The sequence below is a fragment of the Meleagris gallopavo genome, chromosome 4 (assembly GCF_000146605.3).
Source record: "Meleagris gallopavo isolate NT-WF06-2002-E0010 breed Aviagen turkey brand Nicholas breeding stock chromosome 4, Turkey_5.1, whole genome shotgun sequence".
Lineage (NCBI taxonomy): Eukaryota > Metazoa > Chordata > Aves > Galliformes > Phasianidae > Meleagris > Meleagris gallopavo.
Genome location: NC_015014.2, coordinates 12,660,642 through 12,683,983, shown reverse-complemented (window position 1 = coordinate 12,683,983; position 23,342 = coordinate 12,660,642). Strand labels below are relative to the sequence as shown.

General features: G+C 35.1%; 1 protein-coding gene across 1 annotated transcript in view; it reads left to right on the top strand.

The window, feature by feature from the left end:
* Nucleotides 1–23,342, top strand: part of LRBA (LPS responsive beige-like anchor protein) — a 368,564-nt gene that overhangs the window by 122,228 nt on the left and 222,994 nt on the right. Inside the window, 1 exon segment of the mRNA XM_010709547.3 lies at nucleotides 4,348–4,456. Within this exon segment, the coding sequence (XP_010707849.2) occupies nucleotides 4,348–4,456 (109 nt within the window).

Here is a 23,342-nt window from a genome sequence, read left to right as displayed (position 1 = left end):
CTCAATTACAAAACACGGTTTTTCAACATAGTCACCACCGTCATCTATGCATTTTCACTAGCAATGAATAAGAGCCTATGTGCTATACTCTGAAAAATCTCTATCAGTAGAAGTGGCTCCGTGTCACTGTTGCTGCTACTGAAACGCACCATCCACTCCCCACTGTGCTCACACTCACTGTTTGGTCTCCTTCAGTGTTAAGCAAATATTGATGAATGCCACTGGACTTATTTATTTCCGCATGGAGGAAATCAAGGGCACACCTTTGTTCTGTAAGTGCTTCCATATTACGTGCCATTCTGTCAGACTGCCCCTCTGCTGTTGTCTAGAAAAAAAAAAAAAAAATCAGAACGGGATATTGTTGGGCAAGTTTAGCCTTCACTGCCATACCCCAGCATCCACTTATGAAGTTACCTGTCAACATAATGAAATAGGAGGAACTACTTTTGGAGCAATCCTCATAAATCCGTGATTCGTCAGCATTTCAGTTTTTATTAACAGAAAAAAGTGAAAACAGACACATGAGATAGTGGTATAAGAAGGTAAATCTGGGCCTTGCATCTGCGTATAGAGACTATGAAACACGATTAAGAATAAAATTACTAGGCAGTTATTTCTTTTAATTAATATTCTTTATAATAGAGATGAAAAGAAATTCAATTCATCTGTTTAATCAAGGAAATGAAAATATCTTTTTGCTACAGAAAAAAATAAAAGTTTGGGGTAGACCTATTTAGCACACAAAAAAACTGATGTAATCAGTTGGAATTAAAAACAGGATAGAAGCATACATGAAATAGTGGCTTATTTAATATTAATATTGACAGCAGTTGCCTAGTTGTAAAACTTCTTCATGGGAAAACAACCTGCAGAATCTCCTTAAATCTTCAACAACCAAAACAAAAAGCTGGGGCATGTTTCTGAAAGCTCTGCTGTAGCTCTACCAGAAGGTTCACGCTTGAGGAGAAGTGAAATTATTTGGCCAAAAACATGCGTGATCAATTTTGTATAGGTCAGAGTAAATACCGGAAAGGACAGTTATCACCCTTTGAATCTTTGGAATGTTGTTGTCAACCTAAGGAAAATCAGATTTTTCTGAACTTAGTTGGTTTTTTGTGTAGATGAAAGCGTTTGTCTCATTATGTTCCCTGATACAGTTGATGCAGCTTATAGCCACTCACATATGTACAAAACATATTTTAGCTAGTTTAGAGGTTAAATAATAGTTTGGCAAGAGCGAGTGTTTTTGTCATTGCCTCAGTAGTGTTCTACTTAGCTGGAAATGTTTGTTTTTGCTGCATGCAGAAGGCTACTCCTAGCAAATTTCTGTTTGGTGTTTTGTTTGCCTTAAATGAAAAAGAAGTAGTAGTCAATGTTTTCAGTTTTTTTTTTTGTTTAGAAATAAATGAATAAAATTTTATTACACAGATTGATGAGCTCTTTTATAGAGATGCTGAGTACTTACGTTGAATTTTAGTAATGACTGTGTGCTCCTCTGTTACATCATGACACCATGACATTTGTAGGTAGGTAGGAATTGCATTGGCTAAATTTGGCCCTTCAGCATGTAAATTCAAAATAAAATATGAATGGTGCACTTTGTAAGAGGATGCTGTTCTTAAAGGAGAAAAGCCAGGCTGACCTACATGATAATACAACTTGAACAATTAATAAAAATTATATAAACTGAAATGAAAGAATGTTTATGTAGGAGTATGCAGCCTTTGGTAAAGATGACTGAGAAGAAAGATTACAATTGTGAGTAACAATAAAAAACTTTTGTTCTTACCTCCTGAAGATCTTTACTTGCTGAATTTGGCAATCTGCAATAAATGAAGTTGTGTAGTAGTTGTTACATAGTAATATGAAGCTGTTGGACTTTTTTTTTTGAGAAGAGTTTGAAGTTACTAGTAGGTATCCCTGTTGAGGTTAGGCTGTTGTGCAGTTTTTAGCTTTAAGAGTTTTTGGCTGCCAAAAGGAGGAGGTCAGCTAGGCTGTACCTGCAAAATCACATGAAAGGTTTCTCTGGCTTTGTTAGCTCACTATGGAATATCATAGAGCAAATGGGGAAATCGTGTGGCGTTACTAAGAGAGAGTTGACAAAGCTGTGAACTGATCCATAGGAGAACAAGTTTTTTCTGATGTGTAAGAGCTGTATGTTTTCACTAGGTAAACTTCTAGTTTGCTTTGAGTGTTGCTTGTCTGTGACACAATGTAGTTTTTTGCTTTGTTTGGAACAAATCTATCATTTCTGCGATTGCATACTAAGTACTACTGTATAGTCATCTGTAGGGGCTGGTCACTGGCTACATTTAGTAGAAGGAAAACCTGTGTAGAAAATAAGTAAAACAATTGCAGAGCATGCTTGCTTGAACAGGAGAATGACTAGTATTTTCCCAAGTTTGAACAGGTTAGCAGAAGGAATGGGTATTGCATATTCAATAACAGTAATGGGATGCTGTCTGACTACGTTAGATATAGATCAGTAAATACATCTGTATTCATGATCTCTGTGCTTTTAGGAAGTTCTTCATAAAAAATGTTTGTTTAATTACTTATATGGTAGATTTGCTACTGTAGTTCTTGGGGAAATATGAGTCAAATGTTTGGAGTCTGCTCCAGTGTGATGACTATGATATTACTTATGCAAAGTTTCTTGTCACTAGGGTTTTATTTTTAGGGGGTGTAGGGTTTTATTTTTAGCTTAACATTACTGTAAATGTTTAGAGACAGTGATGTTGGGGCTTCTTTTTTAGTTTAGCAACTACGTCGTCTTAACTAGTTTATTTTCTCTCTTTTTTTTTAAATCATGAAAAATTATGAAATTGAAGTTATGTCGTTCCAGCAGTGCCAGTTTTGCAAGGTTTTGAGAGTAGAAGGATGTCACTAATGCTTACAGCCAAACCGTAGGTTAGCTGATAATAGCTACTCCCCTTCCAAAAGTGACTTATTAAAAAAGAAATAGAAAAAATAAGAAAAAATAGTTCTAAATCGGTTATTTCTGTATAAGCCTCCTCAAACGCTAGGTGAAGTCATGCCCAAAATAAAGAATTGTGCTTATTTCTTTTGTTAAGACTTTATGCATACAGATTCAGTGACTGAAATGGTTGAGATCACGCGACCTGTCTCATTTAGCATTGCAGTTTTCCTGGCCTTGTAGAGTGAGAAGCAGTGAACAAAGAATATTTCCATTTTCTGATGTTTTTCTGATTCTAGATTTCATATCTTAAGTCCACAAGTGGACTTGCAAAATCATGAACAAGATAGGAAATGAGACAGCAGAGCAGTAATGATCATACTGCCAAACATACATATAGAAACAGATTGAGCTGAAGCTCAGATAAACGTATCTGGATGATAAAATTGACATTGTATGTATTAGAATGCATCCTGCATAATAAAGCCTGCCTTTCTAAAGAAAGGATCTTGCTAGACTCTGAACTTGTTGAAATGTGTTTTATTTTATATGTGGAGGGAAACCAAGTGATTTTACGCTCCTATGATAGTAATGGAAAGCTATTAAAAAAAAAAATTATAATAGGTTAAGAATAGGTGTTTTGCAAAACTATCCAGTAGCAAAGGATTTGTCTTGGTTATCTTTGAGTAATCCTATGGAAATGTGTACCTCTCAAAACAGTGTATAGGTCCTGAATAGTCAGATTTAACTTTATGAATCCCAATGTAACTAATTAAAGAGGAAATATTTTTAGTAACAATATGTGAATTCGCAGAATAATTGGGTTGTAATTTGACCTGTTATATCTACTGCCATTCATAAAACTCAAGGTTTATGAAGGTCTCAGAAATGTCGGATTGTATTACAGCTTTGTTCTGTGTATAACCTGAAGCAGCGTGTATCTCAGCATTTTGTTTGTTAGACGAGGATATTTTACAATATCCTTAAAATATTACTTAAATGTATACTTAACATAGAATTCTTGTTTTTTATTTGGAGAAAAAAACTATACTGCAGAAGTGCAATTCACTTTTGATTTGGACTTCATATTGTTTACATTAGGGCTTTCACTCTGAATATTTATAGGCATAAGCTGCTTACTTTTCTTTAGCAGCTGTTGTGTGTATTTGAAAGATTTTAATATATTTCTTTATTTTAAATTAAATTACTGTTTATGATATTTACATCCTTTTTGATTCTTGACTTAGTTTACTATTGAAATACAATTTTACTAGTTTCCAGAAGATTACCCTTCAACCTTATTTATAACATTTACTTAACGCAGTCAAGTCAGTGTTACAGAACAGAGCTCAATGGATTTACTTATATATACAGTATCGTTTTAAGATTTCATTCTCTTAAGGCAGCTTTTAAATATTTTCTGTCCACAGATTGTTGAGTCAGACTATGAAGGACCATTTGGTCAGAGTGGCTAATGAAGCAGAATTTATCTTGAGCAGACAGAGGGCAGAAGATATTAACCGACATGCTGAATTTGAGGTAAGAAATGGGTTTCTTACTTTCAACGAAAAAAAAACCTCTGCTGTAACAAACATATGGTAATTAAGTATCCTAATCATAGAACTGCTCAGACTGGGAAACACCTTCAAGACCATCAAGTCCAACCGCAAGCTAACCATACTACTCTAACAACTCTCCGCTAAATCATGTCCCTGAGCACCACGTTCAGATGATTTTTAAACACATTCAGGGGAATGGTGACTCAGTCACCTCTCTGGGGAGAGCCTGTTCCTGTGCATAACAGCTTTGCAGACCTAGTCAATTCCATTGTAAAAAATGGTTAGCAGTCCTAGTGGGTTTTGATAGCTTACCACTAACTCTTGTGGGAAAGCCAGGCTGCGCAGAGCACCTCAGAATCTGCAAATCCTGGTTTGTAGAGGAAGAAATTGTATCATACCAATGCTCTTCTCTTCCTTGAGGCAAATATCACTTTATATGTTAAAGCTGTTTAAAATCACTGTCGAGATACAACTCCGGAAGAAAAAAAAAAACAAATCCAAGCACCCTCTCTCTCTCTCTCCAGTCTTACTGAAGATGGATGATAACGGCCTATTAAGCCCAAGACAAGAGATTACCTTTTTTTCTTTTTCTATAGCTTGCTGTTTCACTTAATTCATCTCTAAAACCTTTTTACTTATATTTCACATGCTTCAGTGTGGTTTGTTATGTTTTTGCATTTTCATCCCACTTAAGGGATTCTAAAGTAAAATATAGGGCTTGGTTTTTATAGACTTGTAATAAACATACGCGACTTTTTTTCAGAATCATATTAGTCATACCTCCAATTTTGGATCTTAGTTACTTAATTTAGCTCCTTTCTGTGTTCTGTAATTACTGGGATGTTTTAATGAAAATGAAGTTAAATCTCACTAAATTCACTAATACTCTGCTTAAAAAGTACTTAGTCTTTCTTCTGACATGCGATACTACTTGCGGTTTTGTTTCTAAAATGAAGCATTAAGGGATTGAAGGCACATTTATGTTTAACGTATTCCTAAACTGTTTTTCTCTTAAATCTTTTCTTGAAAAAATACTCCCCAAAGATGAAAGCATATTTGTCTTAGACAGTGCTTATGTTCTAAAGGTCATCTATGTTGGCCCCAGGATTCAAGCTGTGCGTTGTTTAATAACATATCTGCACTTCATCTAGAGCTAGTTACCTCCTCCTGCAAATAGAGATGTTGTAAGATATCTACAGTACCATTTTGCAGTGGTGAAATAGCAGGCGTGTTTCATTTCTTATATCAAGGGTTTGGCGACAGTCCTGTGGAGATGAAAAGTGCATCTTTTTACTTCATTCCCTAATAATCATTGGACTGGGACATACTTGACATCTTTTGCTCTGGATTTAGGCAGAAACTCCCTGAATGATAAACAGCTCACTTTTTTCCTTCGGATGCAAACTGTGCACAAATGTGTGTGTATTTGTGGGAAACATGTGGAATATAGGGCTCTATCATGTAAATACAGACTATCGATGAATACGGTATTTTAGTGACAGCTTCATTATTAAAACCTTATTGCAGTGTTGGGACGCGCTTTTGTGGTTTGAAACATAGCACAGATAAGTTGATTTTCACCTTGAAGACACATGTTTAACTCATTTGTAAAAAGCTATTTTCAAGGATGAATTTTTAATCTTATGTTCTGGCACAAATTATCCTTCTGATTTTATGAATGACTTGATTTAATTTCACGAATCATAAAATCTTTTTGGTACTGTCTATCCTGGTCTGCATGCAGCCTGCAGGCCGCAAGTTAAACAGGGGTGATCTGTACCCTTCCAAAAGTATGGGATGACCAAAGCCACTAGAAGAGTCTCCAAAGAAAGAGTTTTTAGCATACTATTTGAGTTTGAGCTATCACTTCAAATATAGAGGGAACTCTGAATGCCTAAGTGAGATAGATTTAGACTGAAGAAAATTGGATAGAAATCATTATGTCTATCCCTATATCTTTTCATGGCAGATCTTTCTCTTTAAGGAACTTAGTGTCTTGAATAGCAACAACATCTGCACATCTGCCGGCATGAAGGGCATCTGTCATCTTGACTTGGAGATTTTTCTTTTCCTTCCTTTCGGTGGGAGTCTGTCTCTATTTGCATTGCAGAATTCCTTTGCTTCTGCAGTCTTGCACTCTGGAAGCTTTAAAAATTGTTCATCTTCTCTCAAGTAGGATGCAGTCTCCTGCCCTCTCTGCTGAGCTCTTTTCTTATAGCTCAGCAGTCTGGACAAAGACTAGTCATTGTCTTGACTGCCTAGTGGCACATTATTTTGTAGAAGATAATATAAGTAGCTTAATGAATTATGAGCTAGCCAATTACGATATTTGTCTTCTAAGCTAGCATTACATAAAAGAAAGAAAATAGTATTTTGGAGTTGGTTGTGAGAGAATATTCTTAAGCTGAATTCAGTCAAAAAGCAATCTTATTTCTTTTACTTTTCTGGTTCCCCTTCACCTGCACTTTGACTTGTTACCTCTATAAGTAAGTCTATGAATGTAGACACAGGGAGAAGTCATAGAGGGAGCTATGATGCTTAAAATTTTATAATGCTGTTAAATCTCAAACATGCCTGATGAAGCAATATTACACACGTTTCTTTAAGGAGATGGCAGCAGGGCACACGTTTTTACATGAATGGGAAAATGGGCGCATTTCTAATGTCAGTTATAGTCTTATAGTCTTACACCTAAAACCTTAAATTTTGCACCGTGTCCCATGCATAGATCTCGTAGGCATTTTCTTACCCTGAGTTTTAGTAGACTGAAAATGCTGAAGAATAACCTATTTATGCCTGAATTCTAACAACTTATTTCATGTTACCACCTAGCCTGCTTTCTAGAAATGACCTTGAAAAATCTGGTGATTTGCACTGTGTGTTAGATTATGCGTGCAGCCTGGTGCAGTTTGGTCTACGAGAATAATTGGATTTAGTGTGAGGAGGGGGAGGGAATTTTTGTGCTCTAATTGACTTTATTTTATAATTTATGACAGATGCACCCATTGCCTTGGATATGCCTCCTGTCTTATATAAATCTCTTAATGTATTTGTGTGTGAATATACATATTTATAGAATTTAAAATATGTAAACTAGTAAGTGCTTTAGGACTAGTGTATTCAGGCATCTTTCTGAAAGAGATTTAATTTGCTGCTGTATGGTGCTACTGAATTTTGGCCAAAACTGGTAATACCACATCTCAATAGTTGTGTATTTTTGAAGGGTATTCTTCTAGCAATGTTTTTCTTCTCCCCTCAAAGATTCGCATGAAGAAACTATTCCAAACCATTCATAGTGCAGCAAATTGTGTATGTAGAAGAGCACTGAATTTTCTGAAAATTTTCCAAACCCATCAAAGATTCTTACTGAGTCTGTGAGGAACAGTGACAACTTTGGTGATATTTTTAATAAAATCTAACTGCTTTCATAATTTGCAAACTAATCTACGTCCTCAAAGTGTCAGTTTACAAATATTGTCTGATACTGTTGTTCACTGCTTAGTTTTACAGGTAATGAAAATTGGAAACATTAATTGCTAGCATTCTTGTTGTTGGTCATTTCTGTTGATTAACTGAGAATTTCACGTGACTTTCCCTTTATATTTGTTATAAATCATTATAGGCGGCTAGATTCTCTGCATGATTTCTCTTCAGTAATTAAATCTAGCATTTCCAGCTGCTGTAAAATTTGTTGCCTTTTTCTGTTCGATTATATTTTTTCATGTGGAAGACTTACACTCTTCCTCATAGTTTGAATTCTTATTCAGTATCAATTTATAGACTGTGGTTTAGCTGTAATAAACTGAATGTTCTACTTTATGGCTCATGCTGAGAAAAGAATCTCAATACGAGTATTGCCTTGACAGAAGTAGGCTGCCAGGCACGGGAAGTGCTCTGCTAGGGACTTGGTTGGAGCCATTTGGCTTTTTTTTTTCCTTTCAGAAAACAACATGCACTGTTTCAGTTGATTGGTAATCTTGTGTGTCCTGCACCTTTTCCCCTTAGGTGTATTAAGAGTTAAATGTTAGATGATCAGAGGAAGTAATGAATTATTGCAAATCAGTTGTGGCAGAACATCCCTAAGTCAATGTTTGAGAGATGTTTAAGGAATTATGGAAAGGAACCTGGTATATTTATAAATTCTGTTTATGATAGATAGTTCTGTGTGTAGTAAGTAGTTACTCTGGCAAAGAAAGTAAGTTTTAATCCTTGACTGTGTCCCTGTTCATAAAATTTTCTGGTATTTTTAATAAAGGCTGTTTTGTTATAAACCTTGTGTATCAAATACCCTTTTTGTGACTCTTGCAACATCATTTTATATGAAGTGCTATTCAACACTCTTGTTCATTGGAAAAATAGTATTTTGGAATGCTTTCAATTGGTATTCTGTCTACTATGATGCATTATCAGCAATGAATCTTTACAGAACTTACGAAGATAATAGGCTAGTTGGAGGCTTCCTGTAGTAATGTAACCAAAAGTTACCACACTTGATCTTCAGAACCTTAAGGAGTTACAGATGTATCCTTGCACAAAAATACAGCATTACAGATTTCTTTTTAAATGGGCTTAATCTATGTTAAACTTATATTTTTAAACAAATACTACTATTTGCATTGAGCAGGTTAGGCATTATACCGTCATATGTTGTAGAATGAAGACTTGTTTGTACTTGAATTTTTAAACATATTTTTAAGGTAATATAAAAATTGGAAACTCTTCAATAATGCTGAGCATGGAAGATATTTTCTTCCATCACAGGATTAACCATTTTTGCACTGCTGGAACTTGTTGGCAAGTTCCAAACTGGAAAACTTAAATTTCTCATATTCCTGAGATGGGAATTTTTCTTGTTTTTTGTTTCCAAAGATACTGAAACGAGAAATTCACTTTCCACTTGAACGTCATAACACAGTTTCCTGTGCTCTGAGAACTGTGAGGATAAAGTATTGATTGATGATAAAAGCAAGTGGTTTCTTTTACAGAATGTTTTAATAAGGGATGAGAAGAGAAGGAATGAAAGCTTGCACTGGTATGCTGACAATCTTTTTTGTTTTACCCACATTTAAATCAAAATACAATACGTCTGAGTAGTATCAAGGATATTTTTGTTTCCGAAGCAGAAACAGAAACATTATTTTATAACTGCTCTATTCACAAGAAATGATGTTGCTTTCTTTACAGTTTTTGGATGTTTTTGGCAAGTAATGCAAACTGTTTGAGACGTGAAGAGATTGTGAAGACATTAAATTAAGCTTAATTGTGTTATTTTACTGCTTACTGAACATTACAAATGCAGAAGCTATGTATTTATTCAGCTAAGCAAGAATGAACATCTATGGTTCATTCTTTTTAGCACTTTATACGCATTTCAATTTTTATAGGAATTGTTTGTTTTGCTTAACATTTTAAAAGAATAATTAAATAGTAGAAAGTGCTTATGGAAATGAGTTGATAAAAATTATTTAACTAATTAAATATTTCTAACAGCTGTTGCAACTGCTCAAAAAAAAAAATTGAAATAAATACAGGATTCAAATCTACTGAATATGGAAAAAAAAAAATATTACCATAGTCATCTCATATAATAACCTTCTGGTTTCTGATGCAAATGAAGTTTATTGCTTAGAATTAATACATAGTTCTTAGTAATATCACATTGAAACTCTTCCACATTTTATAATCTATGCTATGTTTCATTTCATTGTAAACTGTAAATTATTCAGGTATGTCATGAGGTTATGAGTCTGTTTTCTGCACATTGTTTTACGTTATTAACCATGAGGTTTCAACTTCTTTTAATGACCTTTTACATATGTATTACGTCTACTTATTTCTCCTCTGCTGCTAATGATCAACCTTTCTTTGTTTTAAAAACTTTCTAAGCCGTCCCACCCCCCCGAATGAACATACTGATACAGCTGATTATTTTCGTAAGAGATTATTGCTGAATTTAATTGATGTACTCTTCTTAGTCCTGCAAGGATGAACAGAATATGATCCAGAGTTCTTCTTTTGCATCTGTAGGCTCTGGAAACCTTAAATAAATAAATAAATCTATGACAGAAGTAGCTGAAGACTCAGTTCTTGTGACCACTTCTGTTTCATAGTTTTTCCCTGCACTGGAGGACACTGGAGTAATTAATAAAAGGGAGAGTAGTGTTACATGCTTCTGCTGTTCTCTGCCTTCTGAGGTTTAGGTTAGATATTAGGAGGAAGTTTTTCACACAGAGGCTGGTGACACACTGGAGCAGATTGCCCAAGGAGGCTGTGGATGCCCCATCCCTGGAGGCATTCAAGGCCAGGCTGGATGTGGTTCTGAGCAGCCTGGTCTGGTGGCTGGTGACTCTGCACATTGCAGGGCATTTGAAATTAGATGATCACTGTGGTCCTTTTCAACCTAGGCCATTCTATGATTCCTTTTGAACTTATTTTTTGCTGCAGCTGTGCATCTTAACTGTTGGTTTTCTTTTCCTTTTTTATTTTTTATTTTTATTCTGAGGTACATAATTACAAGTCTAACAGATGTTTTTTTATTGTCGTATGCTTAAAAGACTCGTGAACATAAACGATGTCTAAACAGTACTTCATTAGAAATGGTTTCAATTTGTTGATTTTGGTTTTTAATTACAAATTTTAAATAAAGCTCAAGTTCAAACTTGTCATTTAAAATTTTTGAATGAATAATTCTCAGAGTAAAATCATACTCGGTAAGAAAGGAGCAAAATTTAATCTATACTGTGTAACATTTCCTCTTCAGCACTGACATAATAAGTTAAATTGGGAGGTCGTGTGTTTGGAAATCAACCACAAAATTATGTATGACTGATCTGTTAGTAATATGTGCAGGTTTTGCACACACATGTTCTGCTTATCACAGATCATTCTTTGTGAAGTCTGACTTGTTATGGGAATTGCTCAAATAATCAAACATCTTATTAATGCATTTTAGAATCAAAGATTCTGCCAGTTTTCTGAGATAAGAAACAATTTGGTAGTAAGCTTTGAATGACTTTGCTTAGAGCACTGAAAATCCAAAGTCATTTATGATGTTAATACAGTCCATTTGGAAATTCTATGCCTTTTTTTATGTATCTGTATTAATAATTTTTCTCTTCTACTTCAGAGATGAATTGTGTCTTTGCACTGTAGAGTATCTGTAGTGGGCTGGGCCAAAAGTCCATCAAACTTGTATCTTGCTTCTAACAGTTGAATACCAGATACTTAGTGTAAGATCAGTGCAGTTATCTAACAGTGTTTCCCCAGTTCTACCAGATGGCAGGGGTCACATTTTAGACAATGATTTGCATGGATTTCATGTATTGTTCTGTCTCCCAGTCACTGTATTAGTGTTTTTCATGTTTGGTTCTTGTTTTCACTTCTATGAATTAGAACTACCAAGAATATTTGGCACCTCTTTCACTCTGCAGTATGATTAATAATACAGTGGGATTCAACTGTTGATTTCCCTCCTTTTTTGAAAACTGTTGTTTTGTTTTGTTTTGTTTCCTATGTCTTAATAAGTTTTTTTATCCACATGAGGGTGTTCCTTCTACTGTGATTTGAATTTCTTTAAATATCTTACTAGCATTCAAGCAGTAGACTTTATGAATTGGATCTTTCTTGTTGGCATCCCCTGTGATACTAGGAAATCTAATGAAGCATGACTCCCTTTTACAGAAGCCATGATGACTCTTGCCAATGTGTTTATTTCATTGTTTGCCTTTTTAAACACATCCACCAGTTTTTCTTTTATAGTTTTCAGAGTTACTACCTTCTAGTTCCCTGCTGTCCTCTGGAATCTGTTTGGCACATTTAATTTTTCTGGCACCGTGGCAACCTGAAGAAGAAAACTGCAGCTAATGGCTCAGCTGCTTTCATCCCGATGTTATTCTACATCATGTGGGTGAATACTGTTTAGCAACTGACAGTTGGTCACTTGCTGATTGTCTAGTGTGACTCCTCTACTAGCACATCTCTGTGATGGTCTTGTGTTCCGAGAGCTCTTTTTTATCCTTTGATTATCTATTAGCTATACAGATACCATAGCAAGCTTACTGTTCCTGTTTTGTTTCAAAAATGATTTACTACTACCTTTCATGCCTTTATACAAGTATTTCTCTAACTCTTATGGCCTGCTTCTTTCTCTTTTTAAGCCTAACATGCGAGAGTTTGACATATTTTTCTATTTTCCTTGTTTGAACAGACTTGTTGAAGAGTAACATTTTCTTATAGCCTTACTTTCTCTGCAGTTTAACTATTCCAGCATTTTTGGTCTTCTAAAAAGCTTTTTGATGGGAGGCATACATTTCCTTTGAAGCCCTTAATATTGTATCTTTTTATACAGGCTTTTGTGCTGTCTAAAAAATGTTTTGTCTGCATCCTTTAATGCTCATGATATGACAGCTAAACTATCTAGCTTCAAATTAGATGTTCCCATCAGGAACGTTGTTGTTCTCACCCATTCATGAAAAATAAATCAGTAGTGTTTACCTTATTTATTATTTATGTACAGGCGTTATGGAAGCTCATGCCAAGCAGCGATTCTAAAATGCTGAGACCTAAACAATAGAAATGTATGTAGACTATAAATTTCTGGCATTAACTAAGCAGATATCCTGTTGTGCTTGATTGTAGAATTTCTTCTAAAATTTCGGTCCAAAGATAATGTGCGTTACATGCGTACCTTCTATACAGCAGTGTTAGGGTTTGTTCAGCTTTCCAGAAGCAACACAGGTGCCAGTATACATCTCTCCTGTATCATAGATCGGTTTGACCTAAACAGAAATACTTTATGTTAAAGCAATTCTTATGTTGGAGCATCGAGGTCACAAAGAAATCTTTGGATTTGGAGGATTGGAATGTCCATAAGGGTTTTTACTTACTATTTCAGCTGGTAGATTGGGCTTGTGCACTCTGCTCTACTCTAGCCTTTTTTAAATTTCCTGTTATGTGTATTCAACATATATTTCTTTGTTTTTCTTGTGGCTTCAGAAGTCTTTTTGTTCTGCAGCTGCTCTTATTTGTATTTTTATAACGTACTATTTATCACATCTTCCTTTTGCTAGTCCATCTTTTGTCTAAAATGATGTGTGCATACTCTACTAGTTCTACTCCTTGTCTGTTCTTGGAAGATTAATTCCTGCTGGAACATGCACGAGTAAGATTAAATGCACTCATTTGAGTCTATTATCCTGTCTCAAACAGTGGATACTTAAGGAAGAGTTTATTAAAAGTGCAAACACAGTAGCATTTTTCCTGAATACACTTCTACACTTTACCCCTTCAGTGACTTCTGATTCTTGCTGTGCCAGTAATGACAGCCTTGTGCTCTGTAACCCTTAAGGGATAATTTCCCTATTTGCATGATGAATTCATGTAGACTTCGTTATGGCAACGTCCTGTAGCAAAGAATTTCCCTGAGTTATCTGCAAATCTTACTGGCCTCTTAGTTTCATACTTCTGTTGCAAAATGCCTTTTTCTTGGTAGGAATTATAACTGATGTGGAGGCAGACAACCAGTATTTCTATTCACTCTGCTGTTGTTAACAGAGTAAAGCTATTTGCTAAGAGCTGATGACTTCACACAGCCCTAACACTTACTTAACTATTTATTGTTGGAGTAATAGTAGGAAAGCTGACTCCTACTGTATACTACAAGTGTAAGTTAAGGATTTTAATGGTATATCAGTGGCTTCAGGGATGAAGTTCAAATGTTCTTTTACTTCATCATATATATGTATTTGTGTGATGATACACATTGTATATATCTTTATAAAGCACATAAACCTGTAACGCTGTCTGCACGGAGCATCCATCTCTCTTCAATGTTGTTTGAGTAACACAAGCTGCTGCTGGAACTAGTGTGTGCTAGTCATGGTATACAGATTCAGCAGACCTGTGGTGTTCTGAATTGATAGTTTTTTTTCAGATTCAACAGGATTGCTTGCCTCAAAAGCTTACCAGCCCCTTGGGAAACTTTCATGTACTGCCTCTTCAGTATGCACTTGCCCTCTCTTTGGCTGTTGCTTCTCACTGACTCTCTCTGTCCAATCTTATAATTAGTTGTAGAACATGTTCCTACAAATTTGCTTAGAAAGTGCTCTATATATCACATGATTAATAGATATATATAACGTGATTAAAAAGTTTAGTGTTACATTGTTATTTCATCTACAGCAGTGATTCCAAAATGTTTCTCAGTTCTTTTGTATTGTCTGGTGGAAGACTCAAAACAGCGCATGGCATTTCATATGTTTTGTGCATTCTCTCTTCTTAGTTGTTCCTTTTTTTTTTTTTTAATAAACACTGCGTGTTTATTATCCCATACCAGGCTGATGTTTTCATAAAACTCTTTCTCATGATTACTGAAAATCTTATTATTACAATGAAGGAGGGAGTGAAGATAAAAATGAACTCAGAGCCCATCATTTTATATCTAAAATCAGCTACTCTCCTAAATTTCTTTTACCTATGCTGAAGTTTCCGTACTTTTTAGTTACTGTGATTACTTGATCTTCCAAGATCCTGCTCCACTTTCTCACAGCTCTTTCATGATTTTACAAATCTGAATAAATTAGTATCAGCGACGACCTTTTTTTTCCACTCCATTATTCACTCAATTCTTAAGATTGTTTTTAATATTTATATTATACAACCTAAAAACAGCAGATAAGTATTGTACAACTAATATTGAAATTTGACTGGAATCTTAATTTCTTTTCTCTCCTCCTTTTTTGGGAAGGAACTGTTCTGATTCTTGCTATTTATCTTCCTTTTGGCTGCTTTATGTTTTGGTTCTTTTTTGTGATGTTGATCAAGATTATATCTTCCTAAAGTTTTAATGACGTGTTAACTGAATATATATAATAACGCTCGCATCGTTGAAGAATTTGCACTTAATGATCTTTTTAAGAGCTTTACTGAAATAGATTTTTGTTGTTGTTATTTAGAAAGTTAATGTGAAAATGTTTATTTGAATGGGGGAAAAAAAAATGGCAAATACGACATTTCTGGTTATTTTATTCCTACAGGAACCTGAAAGTACTGTGACATTCTGTGTCATTCTTCTTTGTTTCTGCTAGAACAGAATGGTGAATCAAGCCATTTATAATAGCATTAAGTTCCATATAAAATATTTTCAACCAGTCTTTTTAATTCCAGAATTACTGGGAACATTTGTGCCTTAGATTCTTCCATCAAGGCACAGAGAAGTGAATTATTGAAAAGATAAAAATAAATTTGTTTGCTTTCTGTCAGAGTTCATATTCACAGCCAACCTTGATAGAGGACCAGAATGATTTAGACAAGTTTGCTTTGGAGATTCATAACATATGCTTGCTGGACAGAATTGAGTTATCTCTGCTCTGGAGAGTAAGTTATTGTAGCAGGAGCTGACAGAGATGAAGATAACTGAGGGAAATTCAATTACCTTTTAGTGTTTTCCTTCTAATAGGATTCTTAATGTGAAAAAGATCCTTAGATGATGCGCCTGTGTTGCTTTGTGAAATCTGCTTTGATACTTGCATTCAGAATAAAGTGAACTCTTCTTTTCAGGCCTTCATTAAGGATGAAATATGCATCTGCTTGCTAAATGGGTGTTAACTTTTCATCCAATATATTCCCATTTACAGCTTTGAAATATTTGACAGTGTTCTGGCAGTATCTTTGGATATTCTCTTAAATACAATTTCACTTGCTTTTATAGTTTTTATGTGAGAAGCTTGTTTATAGTGGGAATGACAATAGATTTCACAAAACTGTAGCGTATTTTCTCTCTATTTTAGATCAGTTTAATTTCTACGTGTTTAGTTCTTTCCTTCACCTGGCAAAAGAACTTGAACTACAAATACTGCGTATGATTGACTTGACTTCATGTTGTTGGGCTAAATGAGCCAACTTGACTGAATTTCCTGCGATGCCTTTGAAGTTCTGAAATTGCCAGTATAGATTGCTGTGTATAGGTTCTAGGGTGTTAATGTAAAAATGTCCATTTTTTCTAATGACTGATGTTTAAAATGAAAATTTAGAAGGAAATCTGTGAAGCTCTCTTATTCTGTAGTTTTTGGTTTGAAAATCCACTGTATACATGTTTGCATACCTGCAAACATTTTTTTTTTTTAAACGACCTGTTGAAGTACTGCATGTAGCTGAATATTAGTTGTGTGTGCATCTTCCTACATACATATTTTAATACTCTGAACCGTAACGGCTTTGGAATATAAAGTTCCTTTTTATCTAATGGATTTAGTCCAAGTGCTTGCATGCTGGTATTGCAATAAAGCAAAGTGAGAATAAGTGTCTTCATGTAGATCTGCAATCCCAAAACCAGATTAGGATGTATGTGAAAGCCATAGAATACTGTCTGTAGAAATTACTGATAACTTACGTTGATCTATAGAAGGTATTGCTATACTTGTTAGCTTGTTTATAAACAGCTGGTAGTATGTTTGGTCTCATCTTGGTGTTAAAACAGTCTCCTCATTTACTTCTGAATGATAAAGTTTGTTTGATGTGGGTTTACTTTTTTATGTGAAGGTTGCTTATCAGTTTTGGTGGCTAATGGGTGGTAAGATCATCAATAGAATCCAAAGGCATTTAAGATAAATGTTTTCAATGTTACTTTTATTTCTTAATCACATAGATTATTTCCTCTTTATTTGAATATTATTGAAGACAAAGCAGTATAGTTTGTCCTGAATTGATATGTCTTCAATGAAATGCTCATTTCTTCATTTAGAATACTCTGTTCTAAATATAAAATGTTACTTTGCTGAAATAATTCTGAGTGATAATTGTGAAGAGAAAGTACTTGTTTAAGGAATTTTACAAATAAATTGTGACAAGATTTCTTCTCCTGTAAAACATGGTGCTTTATGTCCAATGGGTGGACATGTATGGTGCAAAAATTCTGGTGGATGGTATTCCTATTAATGACAGTAAGAAACAGTAGCCTTTTTATTTCTGAGTAGACCTCAACAGCTTTCCAGGAAAGGAAACAACACTACGCTAATCAGATTTCTTGATAGTAACTGAAAGGTCTTTTCATGTTGCAGAGCAGTGAGATAGGAGTGACATATAGAATCTTGTCATCTTAGCTTTCCTATATTAGCTTTGAAATGGGAATCACAATAATAGGTTTTTTGGAATCTTTTTCTTCTCATTTTATCTCATTTTTCACAGAAATATTTACAGAAAGAGTTCACCTGCTGATTTCATTCTTTCACTTAGCCAACAGAAAAATTGGGCCAGTCACTCTGTAAATAGGTGGTCTTAGATTATGAAAAGAAAGCTCAGTCAGTTAAGTCAGGCTTCAGGTGATCGTTGTGTTGAGGAAGATGTGAAGTGACTTGCAGAGACCTCCGGATTTCACTGTTTATCTGAAGTCCTACTGTAAGTATTATAGTCGATCCTTAAAGAGTTGTACTGTTAGGAAAGACAAATTGTTGCTTTCTATTTCACAGAAGGAACAAGATGGGCTTCCTAATAACTTCCTTACTCCCCTTTTCCTTCCCACCTTTTTTCCTGCTCTGAAGTGGTGGAGCCTCACCTTGAGCACTGTGCACAAGTTCGGGTTCCAAAATATAAGAAAGACATAAAACTATTTCATAGCTCTCCTTTGGATGCTCTCTAAGATAATGAAGGGCTGAAGAGTGAGAACATCCCTTGGTTTGTTCAGCCAAGAGAAGAGGTGGCTGAGGAGAGGCCTCATGGCGACCTACAGCTCCTCACAGGGAGCGGAGGGGCAGCACTGATCTCTGCTCTCTGATGACAATGACAGGACCTGAGGGAACAAAGATGGAGATATGTAATGTTGGGTGTCAGGAAAAGATTTTTCACCAGAGGTGGTCAGATGCTGGAACAGGCACCCCAGGGCAGTGGGTGGTCGTAACACTGAACTGCTGGAGTTCAAGGAGCATTTTTAGAATGCTCTCAGATGTAGGGTTTGAATTTTGGGTGGTCTGTGTGGAGCCAGGACTTGGACTCAATGATCCTTGTGGATCCCTTCCAACTCAGGCTGTTCTATGATTTTATAAGAGATTTTTGAGATGTTCCCACTTATTCTATCCTTTCCCATGTTTGTTCTTTGGGGGAACATGAGATTTCAGTATTGTAATACTGTCCTGAGTTGTGTGATGCCCCTAGATCAATTTCAGTCTATATTTAGTGGGTGTTACTAATTCTTGCCTGAGATACTTTTTGGTAAGGTGACAGATGAAGTAAACAGAACGCTCAGTTATTGTGTGGGCTATTATGTTAAAAAGAATACATGGCAATTATGAAACCAATTATGTCATAATTTTGGATAAGAAGTTTATAATATACTGTCAGGGTTTCGTAACCTTCAGCAGTTCCCCATATGGGGTTAAGTTTGCACCCGCTGTGGTAACACAGCTGTCCAGGCAAAACCTCATGAGCTGCCCTATCTTTCTCACAGCATGAGGTGCAGTCTGTGGGGCAGCCTTTCTGTACTACCATCAGTGGGACAAAGCCATTCCTTGCCTGTGCGTGCTCTGGGAGAATCTTACATATGCCACTCACAGGTATCTCTAAGTTATCCTGTCATTAGTCCTGAACGCATCAGATGTTTATGGAAGAGAAAGTCAGATATTCTGACTTCAAAATATTCTTCCTTTTTTTTTTCTGCATTACCTGCTAGGAACCTCAAATATTTAATTTTTAAGCAGTTGTCGATAGTCTGGAAGGCAGCGTCACCAATCTAGCATTGGACCAACATTGTTTTGCAAGGTAATTTCATATGGTAGAGGAGGAAGGAAAATTTCTAAAACAATTTTAAAATAGCAGTTGATTGAAGCTACTCAGAAATTTGAACTGTCAAAAGTGGAGCTAGATTATAGGCTAGTATGTAACAAAGTTAACAAGTATGAAAAATGCATTTTATGGCTCTTTTATTTGTCCAATAACTGTCTCTTATGTTAGTTCTACATGTAATATTTTAAATAATTTTAGTAGCTTATTTTCTTTGTGTTCATTCTTGGTGTAAGCTAGTGATTTTGATTAGTCAACATATGTTTTTTCATTACCTATAACGTTAACGAGCAAACTATAGCTCACATCAAATTCCAGATTCTTATTTCAAAATCCTTGGTACTGATGTGGCTTTTTTATTCTGTGCAGCTGTCATGCTCCTTGCTTGAAGTGTGTTATGTGTAAGTGTTATTTTATGCTGAATCAGTCAGTTAGTGAAATCGAGTTAAGGATTTGCACAGTCATGCTGTGTAGTCTGTATTGTGTCCTTTCACCAACATCTAAAGAGTTCAGCTTTATGTAACATGCTGATAATCATTATCTGGGGCCAATATTAAAATGCTTTCATATCGTTTATGAGTAGAAGGGGAGAAGGCAGAAAACATCATGCAAAACTGAAACAAAGCCAAAAGTAAAATTAGACAATAACAACATCAGAACCTTGGAATAGGAGATTTTACAAGTTCTTTTATCTATACTGAAATGGGAAATACAGAGAAAACTCATGAAATGGATGTGTTGTGTTCTTCCTGTATAACTGAATATGTTTATGGGGTATTAATGTTACATTTTTTAAACAGAAAGCACAAAAGATGTTTCTAGTAGAAACTGGGAGGTGTAAATTAGTACTCGATTTCTCTGATGATACCATCTGTGTTAGTTACAGTACTGATTCTTGCATTGTTTCAGTATTCACATTTAAATCAAGTGATCAAGAAAATTTGAATTTTACGGCTATTATTATTATTATTATTACTACTATTATTATTATTATTATTCTTTTTAGCCTTGCTCCATATTGCTCAGTCTAAGGATCTAGAGTTATATGAATGGATATTAAGTCAGACTGCTCTATATTAAACCGAATCCGCTGCCTTCTCATGTTCTGAATAGTCAGAATATTTTAGGCACTATCTTTTTATGAATAATAAAAATAATATGTTAGTTTTAATGAGAAATTAAATTACTCTCCTTTAACGATTTTTAGAGACACTATGTCATCCTTTCGAAAGTGGTAGGACCTTTTATGAATAGTTAGTTAAAAAAACAAACCTATCTCATTCTTCTCTGAAAGTTCAAAACGATGTTACGCAAATACATAAGAATAAATTGTGCATGCACACACACAAACCCTACAACAAATGTTCAAACTCATATACAAGTTGAAATGAAGTACAAAAATAGACTTCTGAAAAGAAGCACAGCAGAAAAAAATATAATAATTTGCTTTTCATAGTTGAATGCTGTAGGAATCTGACAGGAGGCTTTAAGTTAAGGCAGAGGTTAAGCTGGAGCTGAAATTGTGACTCTTTAACATGTTTCCAAGGGAAATGGCTGGGAATGTTCTAAAGAGCAGCTGCTGTAAAAGGCCATCTTTAATCATCCTACTCATTTGCTTCTGGATTTCTTTCAGTCTTTGCCATTTCATCATCTTAATCAAAATATTCTGCTTTTAAAATAGTTGATCGCTGAAAGAATATATTTCTGAAGAGTCTTAGTTTACTATAATGCTTGGAGTGAAGGTGAGGAGAAACTTGTGGATTAGCAGCACTGACCATCTTATTTTTGAATAGACTTTTGAATAAAAATCTCTGATTATAATTGACAGATTCTCTGATAAAAGAAAAGACCCTTAACATTTAATGACTAATGAAAGTATTTCTGCAGATACAGATGAATATATAATAATTTAATGACAGAAACTGTTTTTTTTCCCTGTATGTAGGAGAGAAAAGTTTTGGCAGTAAACTTTTTTGCTCTGTTTAACAGTGTGAGTCAAGATGATCATGTGTGAGGAAAAGGTCCTGAACTGTCAGAAATAAAGTCTATTAAATTAGCTCTTGGGGCTAGCATGCTAAAAGCTAGCAAGGGACAGATAGGTTACCTCTTGGGTCACGAGTTCATGTTCACTTCTGAATGTTTCATAGCTGAAATCTCACAAAAAAATTGCCAAATACAGCACCAGAACACTTTTAAAGCTCCTGTGGCTGATACCTATCCTGTAGAATGATAGATGATCTGCCACGTTTACTGTCCCGGTATATACTTTGGTTTTGTTGTGTTCTAATGGTGTTTCTTTAATTTTCTTAAGGCCTTAAAGTGTATACTAAGCTACTATTCATAATACAATATTTTCAAAACATTCCTTTGATTCTTTTATCAGAAACAACAGATTCTGTCGTCAGAACAAATAGGTAGAAAGACAAACTACAAATGTTTATCAAAATTGACATTTTAAGGAGTCTCCAGTTAGATTTGAAACTAACTTGGTATCTAAAGTACCGAGGGTTTACTAGAGAGGTGTTTGTCACTGATGTGCAAGCAGTCATGGCAAGATAGGAAACTATTATGCCTTATGTCTTGATATCTGAAATGAACGTGATTTCTCTGTTCTTCATCAATGAATCCTACACAGGAATGCATGTAAAGGTTTTTGTAAGGTAAAAGTTGAGACAGTTAACATAAGTCATAAGTATTTAACTATAGTAGTTTTTAAATAACTGTGTCTTTGGTAGCTGTGGAAACTAAATAGTCATATCTCACACAAATGGTTTTCACTTTGTTTATAGACTGATGCTGAAGCTGTGCTTAGAGATCAAAATTGGACAAGGTATTTTGCAGTAAGATTCCAGGTGATGTTTTAGCTTATTGCTTGCTACCTGCATTGTTCAGGCTATTTTTTTCTGTTTTTGTTATGTCAGAAGTTGAATTCGCTTAAGTTTTAGAGTAATTTCTTCTCTCTTGTGCCGGGTTTTAGTGGTGCAATTTGTAGAAGAGTTAAGCTAGTAGAGGGATGTTTGGAAATCAGAATTCTTGAGCAGTAAATATTTGGCTGCTGGAGCCAAAACAACTGGGCCAGTTTGTTTCCTGACTTTCAGATATCAAAGATCCTCACTGTGTCTCAGTAGAGCAATGCAGTTGGAGAGAAGGTAGTCACAGTTAAGGATTTTTTGGTGCTTTAGTTTGAACAGAAAGAAAAGCTGGGAAGTGTTGAAAGTAGGCTTGGCACGTTTTCCTAGGCCAGTGACAACTACACCTTTAGAAGTCTGTGTTAATCTTCTGGCAGTTTTGAGTTGCTGACATGTCTTCATCTGCTGGTTGCAGGCAAATGCTTTGTAGTTGGAAGATGACGCAAGGGGTCTCAAGTTTAATACCCCAAAGTAGCCCAATCTTGGCCTGTTTTTAAAGTAAGAAGCAGTATGAAGAGAGTACAGATGTAAGCTGGATTTGCATATGAGGGAGAGAGGACTGTGTCTGTTTTAGTGTCTGTTTTGAGACTTGCACGCAAAGCATTTATACATACATATTATAAGGATGGCTTCTTGGGTTAAAAAAGAACATTTGTCTTGGTACATTGCTTATGAGAATGGTTAGCAGTGATGCAGAGGGAATTAGAATGTTGAAATAATGTAGAACATATATGAATATCCCAATTTTTACCAAGAAGTAAGATCTCTTACTTGTTTGTGTAAAGCTTTGTCTTTGTGATTTAAGGATGCTACTGTAGAACAAAGAATATCCTCAGTTGAGCATCAAAATTAAAAAAGAAAGAAAAAGGGAAAAATGTGTATGTTGCAAATTGATTTTGCAGAATGAAACTGATGTTACTTCTCTCTGTTCTTTATTTATTGTAAGTTGAGTTCTTGTTAGTTTGGTTCATTTACCTACTCTACTAAATAGGGTTCATGTTAAGATGCAATTTTGGTAAAATTGCTATTGCCTAGTGTTTAGTTGAGTTTACTAAAGCTTATTACTATGAGATTTAAAGGTAGAAAATAAAGCTGTTGACTCAGTGCAGATTAAAACCAGATGTCTCTTGAGATCCTTGTCTTTCTCTCTAATCACTAACCTAAATTAACTGACTGTGGTAGGTTTTT